Source organism: Mercenaria mercenaria, unplaced genomic scaffold (assembly GCF_021730395.1).
Source record: "Mercenaria mercenaria strain notata unplaced genomic scaffold, MADL_Memer_1 contig_4718, whole genome shotgun sequence".
In the NCBI taxonomy this organism is placed as follows: Eukaryota; Metazoa; Mollusca; class Bivalvia; order Venerida; family Veneridae; genus Mercenaria; species Mercenaria mercenaria.
Window position 1 is genome coordinate 19,367 of NW_026462968.1, and position 18,867 is coordinate 38,233.

The window sequence follows — 18,867 nt, forward strand, 5'->3', positions numbered from 1 at the left end:
CATTTAATATTTCGTAGTTTGTAAAATGGGTTAATATAGTAAATGTATTAAAATAAGTAAAACGATAAGACCGCATGACTTGAATTTTCTGTAATTTGTATAGACTTCTTATAATATATTTTTCTGAGTGTAAATATTCAGTTGAGAAATTTAAAAGATGCTTGCAAAAGACTAAGGTTTGCATTAGAAGATTTGTTGAAGTGTAGTGTTCTAAGAAGGTTTGCGTTAGAAGATTTGTTAAAGTGTAGTGTTTTAAGAAGGGTTACGTTAGAAGATGTGTTCAAGTGTAGTGTTCTAAGAAGGTTTGCGTTAGAAGATTTGTTAAAGTATACTGTTCTAAGAAGGTTTGCTTTAGTAGATTTGTTAAAGTGTAGTGTTCTAAGAAGGGTTGCGTTAGCAGATTTGTTAAAGTGTAGTGTTCTATGTGTTTAGAATCCCTGTTCTGTTGAGGAAATATGAAGGCAATCGATAAACTACTCAGATAATTGTCTTTGTATAGATACCTATGATTTTCGTGGCTTGTTTATAAGGTTGCATGTTATAGAGTATTTATACCTGTATAAGTACGCAGCTTTATCTCATATTATTTACTAACAGTTAACTAATTTTATATAAATCACAATGTTACTTCTGATTTTAATAGCACACTCTTAACGCTACGTACAGACATATAGCTGAAGAGGTATCTGAGGGTTGCCGGCAACTAGATACATGTATACTAATTTGGATAAAACTAATAACATATTAGTTTTTCACTCTGCTTTCCTCTCTGTCCTTTTCATGGGTAGAATGTATAATTGTTCATATTCATTCTATGTAATTTAATATACAACGTTGTCACATTCTTTCGTACACTATATTTGAGCTGCGCCATGAGAAAACCAACATAGTGGCTTTGCGACCAGCATGGATCCAGACCAGCCTGCGCTCGCTTTCAAAGCCTATTGCAATTAGAGAAACCGTTAGCGAACAGCATGGATCCTGACTAGACTGCGCGGATGCGCAGGCTGGTTTGGATCCATGCTGGTCGCAAACGCACTATGTTGGTTTTCTCATGGCGCGGCTCATATGTACGTTAGTTGGTGCTAATTGTCGCAATGGATTTAACGCGACACGTGTAAGACTTTTTTTAATTACAGGAAATCAAAAATGCAAGCATATCCGACAGAACAGACAAAAAAGAGCCGGAGCAGATGCAGATAAAAAACCTTACCAACAATCTTAAGGTATTCTGCTGCAGTTCAGTGGAATACCAATTACTCGAACACCCGGAGCCAAACGATGCTGCTCCAATGGTATGATTTCAGAGAAATAAGAGTGTTTTTGTCATACATGAAATATATTCATGCTTAATTTGTACCAGATTACTCAAATTAGTCATCTTTTTGCATTAAAAGAGGTTTAACGGAATTATGTCTCCCACCACACAGTGGTGTGGGAGACATATTGATTTACTCCAGTCCCTGTGTGTGTGTGTGTGTGTGTGTGTGTGTGTGTGTGTGTGTGTGTGTGTGACAAAGCTTGTCCTCACTCTAAGTCGAACATTTCTCTTCTGATCTTCACCAAACTTGAACAAAATGTGTTTGACCATAAGACCTCGGCCAAGTTATAACTAGCCATATCCGCCGAGGCACTTTTGAATGGCGCTTGAATTACTGATTGGATCTACTCGTCCAGACCATCCAATTGGATCCACTCGTTGAGACCATCCAGACAAACTAGACATTCTTTATAGGAATTATTCGTCTGAACAATCCAGACAAACAAGGCAGTTGTGGGAGACATGCGCTTTTCTCAAAAGCATCTCTAGTTCGGCAATAATTTTGATATATCCAACGTTCCATTTATTCTGTGAAAGATGTATTTTAGACGAAATGATATTACTTTTAGTCCGTATGAGAAATGCCAATTCTTCTGGGTTTTTTTTTATATATAATTGTGTAATGATCTCCCTTTCGTGTAAATTATTTAAACCGTTTTATATTTCTGCCGATTAATTGTAGAAATTTGATTTTCTATTAACTTTGGACAGTACTTCATCAATGCTTAAATGATTTTATCATTCCGCGCTCAGAGATCAGAGATCAAGCAAATGTATTTTTATACAATAAACAAATTAAAAATACTACCAGCAAGTTCTTTCATGTGGCAAGTGCTCAACGATTATGATAATATGTGTAGGTATCGCACAGTATTGTGGCGTTTTGAAATGTAAACAAACAAAACAATAGCATAATATTAAGTCAATACACTAAGTTTACTATGCAAACAGTAATTTCTCGTTTGCCGAGCGGTAACGCTATTCGTGTTATACCTTTTCGTCGGGAGTTCGATTCCTAGACGTGTTAAAATTTTATTTTTAAAACTGTATTTAATTTTTTTTCAATGCGATTCAACGAAGACAACACAAGATAGTTAATCTAGTTCAAACTTGTTCATTAACTTATATATGTCACTATTAACACGTAATTATGTTTAAATACACTATATATATATATATATATATATATAGTAGAGAGAATTTATACGAACTAAATCACCACCACAATATACCAGACCAATTACGGCAAAGCGCCTAGCAGTACATACGAGCCTGCACATGCCACAACAATTCCACTAAACCAATAAGATTAGTTTCTATGCTGCTTTATATACACACCAAAATTGTATTACACATTCATACTGGTTCAACATTTGCATATATATACTCAAATCTCTGTTTTCATGTCTCACAAATCAGTAGTGACATTTTAGTCTTTTTAACTGATTGGGACCAGAGAAGCTATATTTTCTGTTTCTGAAAGTTAACTGGATCTCGAGGATACATTGACATTTATATAACATATATATATTGGACGGATGCAAGGTTCGAACCGTCAAAAACTATCACTACAAAATAATATGATGTACATCCACTCGACCTGCTGCACCATCAAACCAACTATCTTACCCCGTATATCTTTTGTTTTGAACGAGAGTGCTACTGATTATTATCTCCCGCCAAAGGCGGAGGGATATAGTTTTGGCGTTGTCTGTCCTTCCGTCCGTCTTTTGAGCCATATCTAGGAAGTGGTTGGGAGTATTTAAATAAAACCTCATATACATGTTCACCACAATAGGGAAATGCGGTCCGTCATGTTTCAGTCAGATTGCCCAAGTAACATTAGAGTTATGACCCTTAGAATTTTCTAGTGTTAACTATATAGGGTACTATTAATATGGCAATTTCTGCTTCATAACTTCTGACATATTTGATCTAGAACTATAAAGCTTAATCTGAAATTAGATCACTATAATGTGGTAGTGCACACACAATTTCGTCAGGATGTCTTTTGTAACTTCAAAGTTATTGCCCTTTAATTGTTTAAAAATCCACATATTTGTACATAACAAACTAACAAATTGGTAGAATTTCATTTTTTTCCATGAACATTTATTATAAACATGTGAAGTTGTGTACCCACACCCGGTCGCCTCCACCGCCCTGGTCACACCCCCCTCCCACCCCCAAAGGATTTTTTTTCATTCCTTTTTAATTTTTTCAAACCTTCCATGAATATTTACCCTCCCCCACCTCGCTCCTTCATCCGGTCATCCCCATCACTCCGATCATGCATCCCTCCCCTTTCTCCCCCAACATTTTTTTTTCATTTTTTATTTTCCATCGATATTCATTATCAAGATGTGAAGTTTTATACCCTCACCCGGTCACCCACATCCCCCGCCCCCACCCCCCCAAAAAAATCCATTCCTTTTTATTTTTTTCATTCTTCCATGAATGTTTAATTCCAACTCCATCTACATGTGGAGTTGTAACCACACCCACCCAGCCCGCATCCCGCCACCATCCTCGTTCCAGATTTCTTATTTGATTGTGCTCTCTTAAGGACATCTGTTCTTTTAAGTTCAAATGTACATGTTAAACAGGGACACTTGGTGCCAAACTACTCGAAAACAATATTTCGTTCTAGTTATACTTCAAGCTCACATTTCAAATAACTCCATATAATTCTAGAAGCTAAGCTTATTACACATTAGTCAGGATCAACATAACATACATTTATTATGTACACTTAAAATATTCGTTTTCTGTTAAAGTGTTCTTGACTAATGAAATTGTTTGCTTCTAAGTAGCATCATTAACTTTTGCCATTCCTCACTATCTTTTGCCATTCCTCACCACAGTCAGCGGGGGATACCAATTCATCGAATTTGCTTGCTCATTTACATATTGCTAAAAATAAAAACGCCATAATACTGTGCGGTACTTATAATTGGTCAGTTGTAAAAGTTTCGAATAAATCCAATGCCGAACTCGCTATAGCGATTTCCTCCCTAGCCGTGTATTAACTCTAGCATGTCTCTTTTGTCTGTCAGTGTAGAATATTGATCCATTATATTACCACATATGAATGAACACCATTTTAGAAAAAAAAAACAATGATGAAGATTTACTTTTTTGGAATTTGATGTTTTACCAAAAATATATGCTACAAAGTCACATTCTTTACTTCAAGAAAAAAGAAGCACTTCTTAAAATCCCGTACACGGTCAAACAGGTTCAGTATAGAGGAAACCACTAGTAGTCTGCCTATATATCCAGAAAAGTGGCCTAGAAATTACCTTTGATGGCATTTTTTGTTAATGCCCGACAGCCATGTTCATTGTTAACTGTATAAGAATTGGAAAAGTTTCACGGGGGCTGTCGCCTTCTAAGGGTCATAGTAAGGTCACAGCACAAGGTCAAAGGTCAGTAAGTGCATTTTTGTTATAAACGTCAGATTTTCGCCATTTTTGCTACCTTTTAATATAAACTTGTAATTTTTCGGTGATAATTATGAATTTGAGAAGTAAATAAATTACTTCGTGTAGATGTATTGCATTTGAGACTGGCAAAAATTCAAAACGACTAAAGTTATTTCTATAGAATGAGCTTATTTTTTCGTACGCTCTGATATTTTGTTCATTTATAAAAGCTATCTTTTTCATGTTTGATATTCTAAAACTTCCATTTTCAGGCTAACACTTTTTAAAAAGGCTATTTGATTGCCTGTAAGATTGTCTGTATGAACAGTACAGGTAGAAAAATTCTATGGCCCGTATTATAAGACTTGTACAGTTAAACTTCGTTTGCTCGAATTAGGATTATTCGCTGCAAACGACTTGGCTCGAACTCTTCGTCAGGTCTATATAATGTGTACTTTACGTTGGCTTGTACTGCTGATATCTCGAACACATTTTGTTTGTCCCGTCGAGCACTAGCGAACATAGTTTGACTGTAATAACTATTGACAGATCTAAAGATTCTTTCGGAAGCATAGAACTCAAGGACGTAAAATAGCACTCTCAGTTTGATTAAGTCTGTTTGTGAGATAGTATGAAATGTGCAAATTCTCTCAAGCATTACCTAAAATTGTCTATGCTGTCAATTAAAAATCTGTTCCAGTGTTAAACGCATGTGCTGTAGTAATTTCAGGAATGTGTGGGCGTTTAGAAATACCATCTATGTACAAAAATTAAACGATATCAGAGTTTCAATATAGATATTAGATAACCGCAAATGTTATGTTGTTTCTATTTTCATTCCATTAGCATGAAAATGGTACTCTTCATATTTTTGAATCAGCTTAAAAATATTTCTTTGCACGTTAACATTAGGCTATTATAAGGACTGGTAACCGCTCTTCAAGTGCTTTCAATATCTACAATTTTATAACTGCCAGTGTTTGTTTATGTTGGTTCTATCAATGTCATACTCAAAAAGGCTTAATAATTGTCTGTGAATTGAAAGTATATCGAATATTAAGTGTATTATCTTTATGGCTGTGAATATAGAGGTAAGCATGTTTGTTTGCCTGTTACAACGCCTTTAGATTTCCGAGTGATTGGTTGGTGATAGAACCGGGTAGAGCAAGCTTACCAATGTATCACAAAGGAATCTGATGTTTATAATGAAACAAATGTTAGCACAAGCTATAGACGTCTTAGCCTGACATATTCAATGACAGTATTTGTTTATTATAAATCCATCGTTTTGAATTTCAAATCTCTTCTTCATGCTCAGTCTTCTCATCATGAAGAAAGTTATTTTTACACATTGTATATCTCTTAGTTACTATCGAACCACCATAATTCATCATTTTTATTAGCTGAACCATCATCTGTCAGTAATCATGAAGATATTGAAAGGTACATTTTCAATATTTTACTGAATCTGCCTTATTGTTACTATTATAATAAATCTAAAGCAACCTTTCTGATGTTTTTATATCTTTATTTTTACATTTTAATTTGTAAAACATATGAATGACTAATGTTTCAGTGTCAAGATACTAGCTTTCTTTTCACAATGTAATCAAGGACATCCTGTCTGAAACCAAGTGTCAGATGTGTAAATTGTTATGATCTGATTCGTTTTCAACTTTTGTTTTGAACAGGAAGTGAGTGTGGAAGCAAAGCCAAAAATTATAAGATTCGAAAAAGAAATAGCGTGCTGACTTTTCAGAATAAAATAACGCAAATATCGCATTAAGAGCTTCGTTGATAGTTCTTGAAATGTTCTACTTCATTAAATTACAAATACATAAAATATGATGATAAATGTCTGACCGATAGTAAAAAAGGAAAGAAATTACAGCAAATCAAAGACATGGTGTATAGAGTAACTAGTTGAATTCCTACAGATCTGTTCTGTTTTGTTTATTACCGTACATGTTCTGTGTACACCTATATTGTGACCAATATTTCAGTTATTCCTACAAAATGGTCCTATTTAACAATCACCGCGTGGACAAATTAACATAAATATATACCATATATTGAATTATCACCAGTATTGAAATCATTTCTTTAGGAGCTGGAGAAGCATTCCATATACATTTGTATGTAAGTGTGACTTTCAACAGTATTTCAGTCATGTAACAGTGGTCAATTAACCTAATCAGTGTTGCTGGAGTCTTTTCAAGTATTAGCCTTTTCCCAGCAAGTAACTGCCAATTTTTCCATATGATTCAGAAGTGGAGGACGAAATTACTCCTGACAATGTCTTTTATCAAATCATCATGGAGAACATACACCTCTCCTGGGAATCAAACTCACGACCCCGCGACCCTTATATCTGCGCTCTCCTTATTGAGCTAAAATACTTGGTTGTATACATGACAGTAAAGTGATTTTAACTGTTTATATGAGAATTTTTATGTAATTCAATTTCGTTGTAGTCTTCCTCCTCAAAACCAACCATATTTTCCCTTTCGCACACATTTATCAAAAGGTGTACAATATGTAAATAATCTTTTGATAGTCAGTTCAAAGCTTAAATTCAAATTTTATTGCTACCTGACTTTTGTTTTTATCTCTGCCAAATTTTGACAGATTTGAATAAAAATTGGACACATTGTTTAATGACCAGTTCAGTTGAATAAACATAACAGCGATATCAACTGTGCGTACATTCTTTGAGCCATAACAGTTCAAATAAGTTAACCTAAAAATAAAACGTCACAGAATGGATGTAACTTGGTGCTGGTCTCTATGTGGCAAGTACTGCCACCTGCAGTATTAAACAATTTTGTCATTAATTGGTGTCATTAATGACATCACAAACCTGATATAAAATTTACATGTTCATATTGAAAATATTGACGGATGTTTCATTTCAACTAAACATACTTGAACATTCAGAATATGATACTTTGAATTTCTGCTGTGATGAATTTACTAATTATGTGACTTTTAATTTAAGGGTTGCCTTATTGTTACCCTTACGGTTAGATGAATATAATTCAGGCTATGATCGTTTTTATGTTTTATTATAATAAAATAATCATTAAACATTGTGTGGAACATCATTCAAATCTGTCAAAATTTGGCGATAAAAGAAAAAAAACAGGTGTGTAGTTAGAAAAGTTGTTGTCAATGAGTTTATTATTAATAAATGCACTATTGTGCTTCCTTTAGTACCTTAGAAGTCATTTTCAAAAGTTCATTTTTGACCTTGAAATTACATTAAAATAACCCTTGGATACTACAGTAGCAAAATATTTTTGCAGTTGATCCACATATATAGCAAATCTCTTAAAATTGGCAAACATGTCAAGTATAACACACTTAGCCATAGTATGCCACTTTTCCTAGATATATATTATTCTATATATATATATATATATTATTCTATAATATATATATATATATATATTATATATATATATTTAATGTTATCATCAGTTTTATTTACAAAATAGTAAAGGGCGTTGAAAAACATATTTAAACCAATTTAGATGTTTATATGAAAATAAAACGAGTGAACAGCGTTATAGCTTATCTGTAAATGCACTCATCTGACCTTTGACCCCATTATACTGTAATGAGGAACCCTATAAGGCGACAGCCCTTTTTAAATTTCATGTTTGATCCTAAGGAACACTTTTATGATAATATCCGAGCATTAACAAAAAATGCCATCAGAAGTCACATTTTCCTCAGATATTGGCAGACTATAGTAACTGCAAATTCGTAAAGAATGAATGTCTCGAATCAGCATTTGCGAATGGTTTCTTTTACTTAAACCATTTATGTAATTGTATGTAGTTTTGTATGGTAACAAATTTTATAAATAAAAAAAGGAACTTATTTTAAACACTGAACCGTACAAACCCATTCATTTATTAAAACACAATCTATCGAATTTTACGGTTATCTTTGGAAAGTCGACTCGGTAAGAGTTGATTTATTACATATAGTCCGGTCACGAAATAATCTATTCAGTTTTACGTGTGAAAGTGACGTTGTATCTGTATAACATAAACTTGCCGTTTTAAAGCGTTTAAAGGGAAATGGGACAGTTGTGTGGGTTTTTTATATAGGCAAAGAAGGAAATATTTTAACTAGTGGGGAGAATTTTCTTAAACTTTGCATGATCATAGAGCATCATATTAGAAACAAATTTATGAAAATAATGGGGGTCCCGGAGCTACTTTTTGAGTTATCTGCCCCTGAATGCGAGTTTTTTGCTCTTTTAGGTCATTTTCAAGGGCAGATAACTCAAGGTAATGGTTAGTTACACTTTATTTGATTTCAGATTAGTGTTTGTTACTTTATTTCCTGCAACTGTACAAAATTTGCAGGAATTCTATGAGACGGATTTTATTCTATAGTCGCTTACGCAAACAAATAGAAAATTTCTTCCAATTATGCCCCTTTTTTCAAGAAAAATGCAGTATGTTTACTCATTGAAACACAGCAAAAATTCTGTTTGATAGAATGGTTTAAAACTTTGCATAATGACTGGAAAAGTAATAACAAAAAATAATGTGAAATGAAATAAGGTATCCGTATGCTAGATTTTGAGTTATCTGCCCTTGAAAATTATACCGTAAATGCATTTCCCACGAATAACAATAACTGGTGATTGGACTAGAATTGAATACCTTATATTATACTGCACTGAATTTTATACATTGTCTGGGTTGTTAAAGAATGTGTAGCAGTTAGACATTCTACGAAATGTCTGTTAATATTTTCAGGAATATTTCAAAATATCTGGGAATGTTATTCATTTACTAAAATGACTACAGTGTATTGCATTGTTTTATAATGCATTGAATTTATTATATTGCTTATAATGTTGTTTAAAATTTAAGAGTAGCTAGGCATTCTACAAAATGTCTGCTTATATGGCAGATTACATGGAAATGTTATTTATTTAATACGATGACTACAGATTATCACATTGAACTGTTATGGAAATGCACTGAATTTGATATACTGTCTTAGCTGTGTAGGGTTTAGTAAAAGAAGGCATTCTTCAAAATGTTTCTCATATTTTCATTCATATTCCATGTTTAAAACATTAGGCATTTATGAAATTTCTTTTTTTAGACAGTGCCTATATGATATTTAGAAATTTACAATATTCTTGCAGTATTAAAGTTATTAGCTTTATTTGAAATTTGTGATAGGTGTTCAGTAATGTGGATGACACACAAATTCCGAAGTTGAGAAATTTTGTGCACGAAATCACAAGCACAAGGAAGAAAGAGTCACTGACAGACACACTGTCCAGTTTAGATGGGTTCGTGTCTAGTGTAAAGAGTTACTTATTGGATAAAGAAGTTATGGTAAGGTTCACTCAGTATTTCACAGAATTTTTCTAATCTTCAAGTTTAAATAATTTATACAACTTACTAAAAAATTAATAAACACATTGGCAGTGTTGAACATATCCAATCAAAGATCCGCATTGTCAATCGAAATGTTTCCGAAGGTAAAATAATTAAGTGGTACACTTGTTTCGTTAATCCAATCTAAAAATTCAGATGGCTATTTTATAATGTATATACACATTTAGATGTTCACGTGAAGTTGAAAAGACGCTTCACATACTTTTTCAGATCAGCTATCCAGAATATCTATTGTCGTCTCAACCGAATTTTTGCTACTTTTTTTATATAAGAAAAATATATAAAGCTGACGAAAACTTTGTCACACCGACACAAATATAGGATTGCGGTTATGAAATTTGCCAACGAATGGTTCTTCTAGGACACTCGTTTTGATCGTTTCTCTGATTGTAAAATGAATAACGTTTTTACTTACATTCACCCTCGACACGGACATGGCTCAACCATCAGCGATGCAGAAATTCTTCAACAGAACTAAAACTGCAAAGTCCATCCCCAAAGGATAGACAAAATTTGTGCCGAGGCAGCCTGATTGCATACAGTATGAACAAGTAGATACACCATCCAGTATTTTGTTCTTGAAGCTGGAATGCAAAATAAAGAAGCACTGATAATTGGCTCAGCCTATCATCCCAGATTTATTCCTGGAATATATACGAAAACTTATGCTCAGTTTGCTCAAGATACAAGAAGGCTACCACACGGGTCACCGGTGATCATACCTTTCTTGGTATAAACCTGTCCCTATGATGACCTTTCTCATATTGTTGACTTTCTAACTGGAGAAAAAACACGAAACCAGATTTCCGGACAAACCTACGAAAGACCCGTGTTGACATTTCAACTTCATTATTTCACGCTTTCTGCTTCATGATTTCACAATTTCCACTTCATGAATTCACGAATTCACAATTTCTACTTCCTGATTTCACGATTTCCACTTCACAAATTCACGATTTCCACTTCACGAATTCACGATAAAACTTCACGAATTCACGATTTCATGAATTCACGAATTCACGATTTCATGAATTCACGATTTCACCATTAAACTTCACGATTTCTTGATTTCACGAATTCACGATTTCATGAATTCACGATTTCACCATTAAACTTCGCGATTTCACGATTTCTTGATTTCACGAATTCACGATTTAAGCTTTAATTTGAAATCGTGAATTCGTGAAATCGGGAATTCATGAAGTGGAAATCGTGAAATCAGGAAGCAGAAATCGTGAAATCGAGAAATCGTGAATTCTTGAAGTGGAAATCGTGAAATCTTGAAGTTTTACTGTGAAATCGTAAATTCGTGAAATCTTAACTTCTTGAAGTTTTATCGTGAAATCATGAATTCGTGAAGTGGAAATCGTGAAATCAGAAAGTAGAAATCGTGAATTCGTGAATTCACGAAGTGGAAATCGTGAAATCATGAAGCAGAAAGCGTGAAATAATGAAGTTGAAATGTCACCACGGGTCTTTCGTACAAACCAGCTGGAACTGATCAACTGATATACAGTCTTAACAGGTCCTAGTGTCATTTTCGTTGACACAAACGCGTGTGCCCCTCGTCGCACGCCAGTAAAACGTACACTATGTGGGTAAAAGCCAACCTAGATATCATCAGGAAATATCAAGCCATTTCAAACTCAATTATTGAATCCATACAAAACACAACTGGCGTAAAATTATGTGAGCTTTATTCAAAATTGGCTGCAAACAAGTTATGGAAGATGAAGTGCCCTAACAGCAGAAGGTTCAATAAATCCTGGATCAAAAGAGACATCCGTCGAATAGATAGATTAAAGTTACGATGGAAAGGAGAGCCGAGAAACTCCTCTTCAGATCGGAAAAATGTGTAAAGCCTAGAAAGCTTGCAGAGCAGCCCATGAGACAAAAGGACAAAAGTAGCCACCATGTAAGCTGAGGACCATGAGAACCCAAATGTCTTCAAAAACAGACAAATTTAGGAAGACGAACAATTTAAGTTTGTCTCCTTTGAAGACAGATTTAATTACATATAGCACAGCCAGGTCAAGAAGAAAGCTGATATACTAAACCAACAATGTTCATCTATATTCTGCAAGGAAGATGGTAAATCTCCCCAGCCAATACTTTCATCAACACTACAGATAATGGCGTATTTAAACATCTGCAGGGACTAAAACCACACACAAAAATTTCTGAAGTTTGCCAATGATGAGCGGACACCAGGACGTACAAAGTTCTTCCAACTCTACGTCGGCCGGGGTCAATTACCATCTGACTGGAAAACTGCACAACGTTTAAAGAAAAACAGCCGCTCTATTCATTCCTATTGCCGTCCGATTCTCTTGATTTCTGTCAACTGTAAGTTTCCAGAATACGTCATTTTCAGCCACATTATATCTACGACTCCAAAGATATACTGCATAACTGGATATATTAGCGGGTTGGAAAGTTCGCGAATTACCAATTCCCGATGTTTCTCAAGCGAAAATATTCGCGAATCGTCAACAACTGAAGAGCCAGAGGATGGTTTATCTTTACTTGACTTTAATGACGTGTCTTGGTGAAGTTGGAACTTTACGTTAGCTGATATGTTCGCGATTTTTTGAATTCGTAAGATTTCAATGTCGCGATGTTTTCCTCTCATACAGTACTCACTGATTTCCATAACGGCGTTCGAGAAAAACTTTCTTGTAATACCGAACTTATTCTCTCCATTACTATAGCTAAAAAATTGGCAAGTAGACACGATGGTTCTTGACTTCAGTAAGGCTTTTGATAAGTTTAGTTTATCACCGCCTCCTACGGAAGCTGGACCAGGGGCAGAGTTAAATCTTGATTCGCTAACTTAATGCATTGTCGCTTACAGCAAGCAGTCCTTGATAATCGTTGTTCAAAAATCATCTCTGTCTCATCGGGTGTCAGCCTTCTTCTATTCTTTACGTTCTTGACCGACCTCCCTGAGAGAGTTATATCAATATTACGGCCCTTCGCATATGACTGTCTGATTTACAGTAAAATCAGGAGCTTTGAAGATGCCAGGCAACTCGAACATGATCTTGATTGTTTGAAAAATTGGGAACGTGAAATTAACCCGGACAAGTTTGAAGGTATCCCGATAAACAATAAGCGAAATTCACTTGACTCTACATTCACCATCCATGACACACTCGCAAAATCTACAGACGGCAGAATAATATCGGAGCTACTCTTGGGAAACCTGTATAATAAGCAACAATAAAGACAAATCCACTGTAGCATTCATTCACAGGAACAGTCGTCTTTACCAGTGCCACAGCAACAGCCTACAAGACATATGTAGGACCCACAAAATCTGCTGCAGCATATCCGATTATCAATATAGCGTTTTTTCTGTCCCTGTTGGGCTGTGGAACCACTTACATCCACAAATCAGTCTGCTTTGGTTAGGGTGATGGGACTTTAAGGCTGCTCTATGAAATAGGAACATTCGAAACACCAGTTAATTTGAAAACCACGTACGAAGAGAAGCTTTTACATGTAAATAGATACTCTTTACGGCTGCGACTGTGTAGTGTCTTCATTAAGTCGCAGTTATACTTTTCTAGAGTGAGGCGATTACTAAAGGCAATGATGATTATGATGGATTAAGTTAAGTACTTCTCATGCATTATTTAAGGCATGGACAGACATCTGGGTAGTACCAAAGACCTTACGTAAGTCTTCCGCTATATTTCCCCAGTGGTGTTTTGCCATTAGCCGTTAAAGGCATTCCTTCTGCGTGTTTAATACTTCAGTGTTTTTATCAAAGTTACTTCTTTTAATGTGCACATACTCTCAGACTATATGCATTTGGAGTTTTGCGTGTATGGCTGCAAGTTTATGACATGTCTTTTATAACTACATGTAACTACGTTTAAATTTGTATAATTAGACGGTATGTCTATTCCAGAAATCATCTAAACAAAGCTTCACTATAGATTCAAAGTTGCAAAAACTCAAGTCGTCAATGGATTGCAATTTGGAAAAGTTGAGATCAGATCTCGATGATATCTTTGATGAAAACCTCATTGTGAAATTGAGAGATGGGGCATCTGCTGCTACCGAGGAGGCCAACGAGATATCTAACAGTTGGGGGGCTCAGGTACTTTGCTTTCTTTTGTTTTTTGTGTTACTACATGTTAAAGGTTTAAACTGATTTTAGATTTTACTCGTTATGACCAGGCAAGCGAGATTATTAGCCATTAGTGGTTGAAAACCAGTTACGGGGACAATAGGATGGCATTTTTCCGTCCGTCCGTCATTCCGTCCGACCGTCCGTCCGCAATTTCGTGTCCAGTCCATAACTCTGTCATTCACCAAGGGTTTTTAATATTACTTGGCACAAATGTTCCCCATGATAAGACGACGTGTCATGCGCAAAAAGAGGTCAAAGGTGAACATGGTTTTTTCCTGTCCGGTCCATAACTCTACCATCCTTGAAGGAATTTTAATATTACTTAGCACAAATGTACCCCATACTGCCAATTTCAGAAAAGCTCGCCGAATGGGCGTTTACATCAAACGCTGGTAGTAAATGACGTAGGTGTCACGCTTGTTATCGGTGAGAGGTTAATTTGATCACGCTTGTAGTTTGCTCCGCCCTAAAGTATTTTTCTATTGATCGTTACGGGTTAGTTACAAAAGCAAAATATCACTGGTATTTATTTCAAGATAGCTCTGATTCTGCATAATAAATACATTCATGTGCAGCATATACACTTAAATCTATGTAGATTATAGATTTGAACATTGATGTGTATACATGTATTTATATAGCAACTCTTGACGAAATAACACAAAACTGCTACCGCAGATTTTGTCTCGTAGGTTTCATGTATTTATTTTAAATTATCTAGTCTTCGTAAAATGTCCACGAGTGTCGGTCATGGAAAATATCGCATACTCTATGTTGTCTTTACACATTGAACTATAAGTAATATTCATCCATTTATTTATTTAAAACTAGGCCTACATGCAGTATCTTATCGAAATTAAACTGGAAGTTTTGTCCCTAGACTCGTGAACGTTTGGTAATACCTAGTAGATCTACATGTATTAGTCAAAATAATTCGACGTTCAGATTGTTTTATATTTGTGACGGGCAATCTATGCGTCAAACTTTGAAGGACCAAAATAATGGAGGATAAATCATGTAAAGTTATTGGTTTTATCGTTTGTGCATATTAGTGCATATTAGTGTGTCAGCACGGTAAACGTTAATCGCGTACAGTACATATATAGGTTTAAATCACCAGAAAATTCGTAATGTTAGATATTTTTTGATAATTTTTACACAAGTCAATGAGGAATTGAATCCCCTTTCGATGCATGTAAGTTTTATTTGAATTTATGGCCATTTCGTGAAATAATCGGCATTTAAACTTATACCATGTAAAGCGTCAGGCAGCGAGGAAAATTTCATCGGAAATTGTTCAATTATTTTGGTCTTTCGAGTGTTTGACGCGAGTAGGGATATTGCCCATTTGAAAAAAATATCTCAGTATTTCCTAGGATCGCTTCAAATTAGTTGGACTAATATGTGTAGTGCCCTTCTGTTTTAAAAGGCACATAGTTCTGTTCAGCTTGTTGCAAATAATAGAACATTTGGCTCTTGTTACATAGAGAATGGAAATATATGACCTTGCACACGATTTTGTAATAAAAAGTTTATTGCGCAGGCGCCACTCGATGCATTGCTATTTTAACTGATATTACTTTACTGAATATGCTTTCAGGTTACTATAATACAATAGCACTAAGTCTAGTTCAGTAAGTCATTTCTTCTACACGTGTGTATCGGACCACAACGCACGCTGAGTGCGACCGGTAAATCGCGTGCAGTCTTAGCACTTTTTATTTTTAGACTGTTTCAAAAATTGCTAAATGGTGCAGATAAACACGCAGCCAATTTTCATTAAACATATACGCATTTCCTTTCCTGGGTATGAATTTACGCAACAGTCGTCGGTAAAAAATACAAAGTGATGCGGTCATTATAACTATACGTCCATCTGAGTCTGATTAGTACTTCCAGTCTTCCATTTTTATCGATATTTTCTCTCAAACTGTAGAATACCAAACCAAAGAATTAACATCGATAAGAAAAGATTCCATATGAAAAGATATAATTATTTCATAGAAATCCGTCAAATAATTACTGCCTACTGAAGACATGTGGTATGCGATGTCATGAAAACTTTAAACAAAAAAAGTAGAGATAAAAATAAGCAGTTAGTCGAACCCATCGACATAAATCTATTTGGAAGTTCTATGTCGACTTCAGTCTGGCATTAATGCAACTATGTACCCATGTTGTTTCTAGATTCCGAATTGTAGTAACCATCCATCGTGTGATCGCCCTTGTACTCGAGTGGTTAGTCGCTGACTTGAAATCACTGTAACCTGTCGGGGATTGGTTTGAGCCTTGGTACCGGCCATATCTCTTTATGTGAGAACGGTTGGCAGATTCTTATGGAGGACGGGAGCCTTGTACTGGTTCTTCCCAGGAGCGATGGTTAGGTAAACTGCCCACCCGACATACAGGAAGAACTGTTGAAAACGGGCGTTAACCCCCCCCCCCCAAAAAAAAGAAGATTTTTCCGTCGTGAGCAAGTTTCTTGGCAAGGAAACTTACTTAGTCATGAATCCTGAATCAAGTTTTAATTCCCTATTATATAAAGTTAAATGAAGGAGTCCAGCACTTATTTTTGTTTGGGTTTAAACGTTGCATCGTCACATATATAGGTCATAATTATGGCGACTTTCCAGCTTTGATGGTAGGAAGACCCAAGGTGCCCCGCCATGCATTATTTCCTCACGAGCGGACACCTGGGTAGAACAACTGATTTTCCGTACGTAAGCCAGCTGAATGACTTCCTCACATGAAGAATTCAATGTCCCGAGTGAGACCCAAACCCACTTCGATAAGGGGGATGTGATTTGAAGTTGGCGACCTTAACCACTCGGCGTTTGATTTCATGTACAACGGCTACAGGACCGAAAGTTGAATCGATGATTAGGTGTAAATACATGTTCAATATACTAAAATAAATGATTCCAGTTGATTCAATCGCATGCTTACTAGATTCTCAAACACATAAAACTTTATTACCTTTATAACTTGAGTTACGTATATAAACAGCGCATTTATGTTTAAATCAAATATTGTATTTTCAACATGAAAAGTCCATGACCTAGCGACAGAAATACACATGTTGTTTAGGACATGTGTATTTTTACATGTATAAAGACATCTTTTGATCTTAAAACTTATATGCACCCGCTGACTAAATTTGCATTTTGTAGTGAGTGATTTTTTTATGAACTTGTCACAAGGAAATGTTTATCAATTAAAGAAAATCTATTCTGTACCGTTCTGGATAGAGATTGTAAAAACTGTTTGACTTGAAACTGATTCTGAGACACGGCTAAAAACTGCAATATCATCAGTTTTAAAAAACCGTAAATACATTGCATGACTGACTTTTCAGTTTATGTGTTGTTTAGACAATTAACGGGAAAACCCCACATACTATTAAATCATATAAATTAAATGTACATAACTTGTCTCGCGTCTTGGGCGGAGTTTATGTAAATGACTGTTACAAAATTAGCCACTTACGATAAGAAAATCGATATCAGTCAGTCACTCCATGTGTATGGTGCAAACATTGAATCGGCGCACTATTCTGAAATTGGCAGTAATAAGACATTGTATCTTGCACATCTTTCAGACCCCTAGCTCAAAGGTCAAGGTCACACTTGGCAAATGTTAAGATGGCATGAACAGGGTCTGCTTCGTGTCCGGTCCATAAATCTGTCAATCATCAAGGGATTTTAATATTACTTGGCATAAATGTTCCCCATGATGAGACAATGTGTCATGCGCAACACCCAGAACCTAGCTTAAAGGTCAAGGTCACACTTGGAGATCAAAAGTCAGTAGTGTTTTTTCCTGTCCACTCTTTAACTTTGTCATGCAAAACAGGATTTAAATATCAGTTGGCACAAATATTCCCCTGGATGAGACAACGTGTCATGTGCAAAACGCGGACTCTTAGCTGAAAGGTCAAGGTCACACTTGGAAGTCAAAGGCCAAAAGGGCTTTATTTCCTGTCCGGTCTGAAACCCAACAATCCTTAAAGGGATTTTAACATAACTTGGCACGAATGTACCCCATGATAAGACAATATGTCAAGCGCAACACCCAGACCCCTAATTCAAAGGTCAAGGTCACACTTGGAGGTCAAATGTCGATAGAGTTTTTTCCCTGTATGATCAAAATACTATGTCATCCATTTTAATATTACTTAGCACAAATGTTTTCTATAATGAGACAACTTGTCTTACGCAACCCCTTATCCCCAACTCAAATGTCAAGGTCGCTGACAGAGGTCGAAGGTCAATAGGATTTTTTTACTTCTGGTCCATAACTGTCATCAATTAAGGAATTTCAACATTACCTGACTCAAATGTTCACTATAATGAGACAATGTGTCATGTGCAATACCCAGACCCCTAGTACAAAGGTCAAGGTCACACCTGAAGGTCATATGTCAACATTGATCTTTTCCTTTCCAGTCTGTAGAATATTTAATATAAGCTCATGTGTCATATGGACCCAATTAAAAAAACGTTGGTGTATTTTCTTCAGAATTACTTCCCTTTGATATGATGATTT

At 35.4% G+C, this 18,867-nt stretch overlaps 1 protein-coding gene across 1 annotated transcript in view; it reads left to right on the top strand.

Annotated features, from left to right (window-relative positions):
* The window catches only part of LOC128554102 (uncharacterized), a gene marked incomplete at its 3' end in the record, with an annotated part of 55,913 nt that overhangs the window by 18,812 nt on the left and 18,234 nt on the right, over nt 1-18,867 (top strand). Inside the window, exons 10-13 of the mRNA XM_053535336.1 lie at nt 142-302; nt 1,241-1,295; nt 9,960-10,118; nt 14,098-14,289. Coding sequence (XP_053391311.1) covers nt 142-302; nt 1,241-1,295; nt 9,960-10,118; nt 14,098-14,289 — 567 coding nt within the window. The remainder of the gene's footprint in view (nt 1-141; nt 303-1,240; nt 1,296-9,959; nt 10,119-14,097; nt 14,290-18,867) is intronic.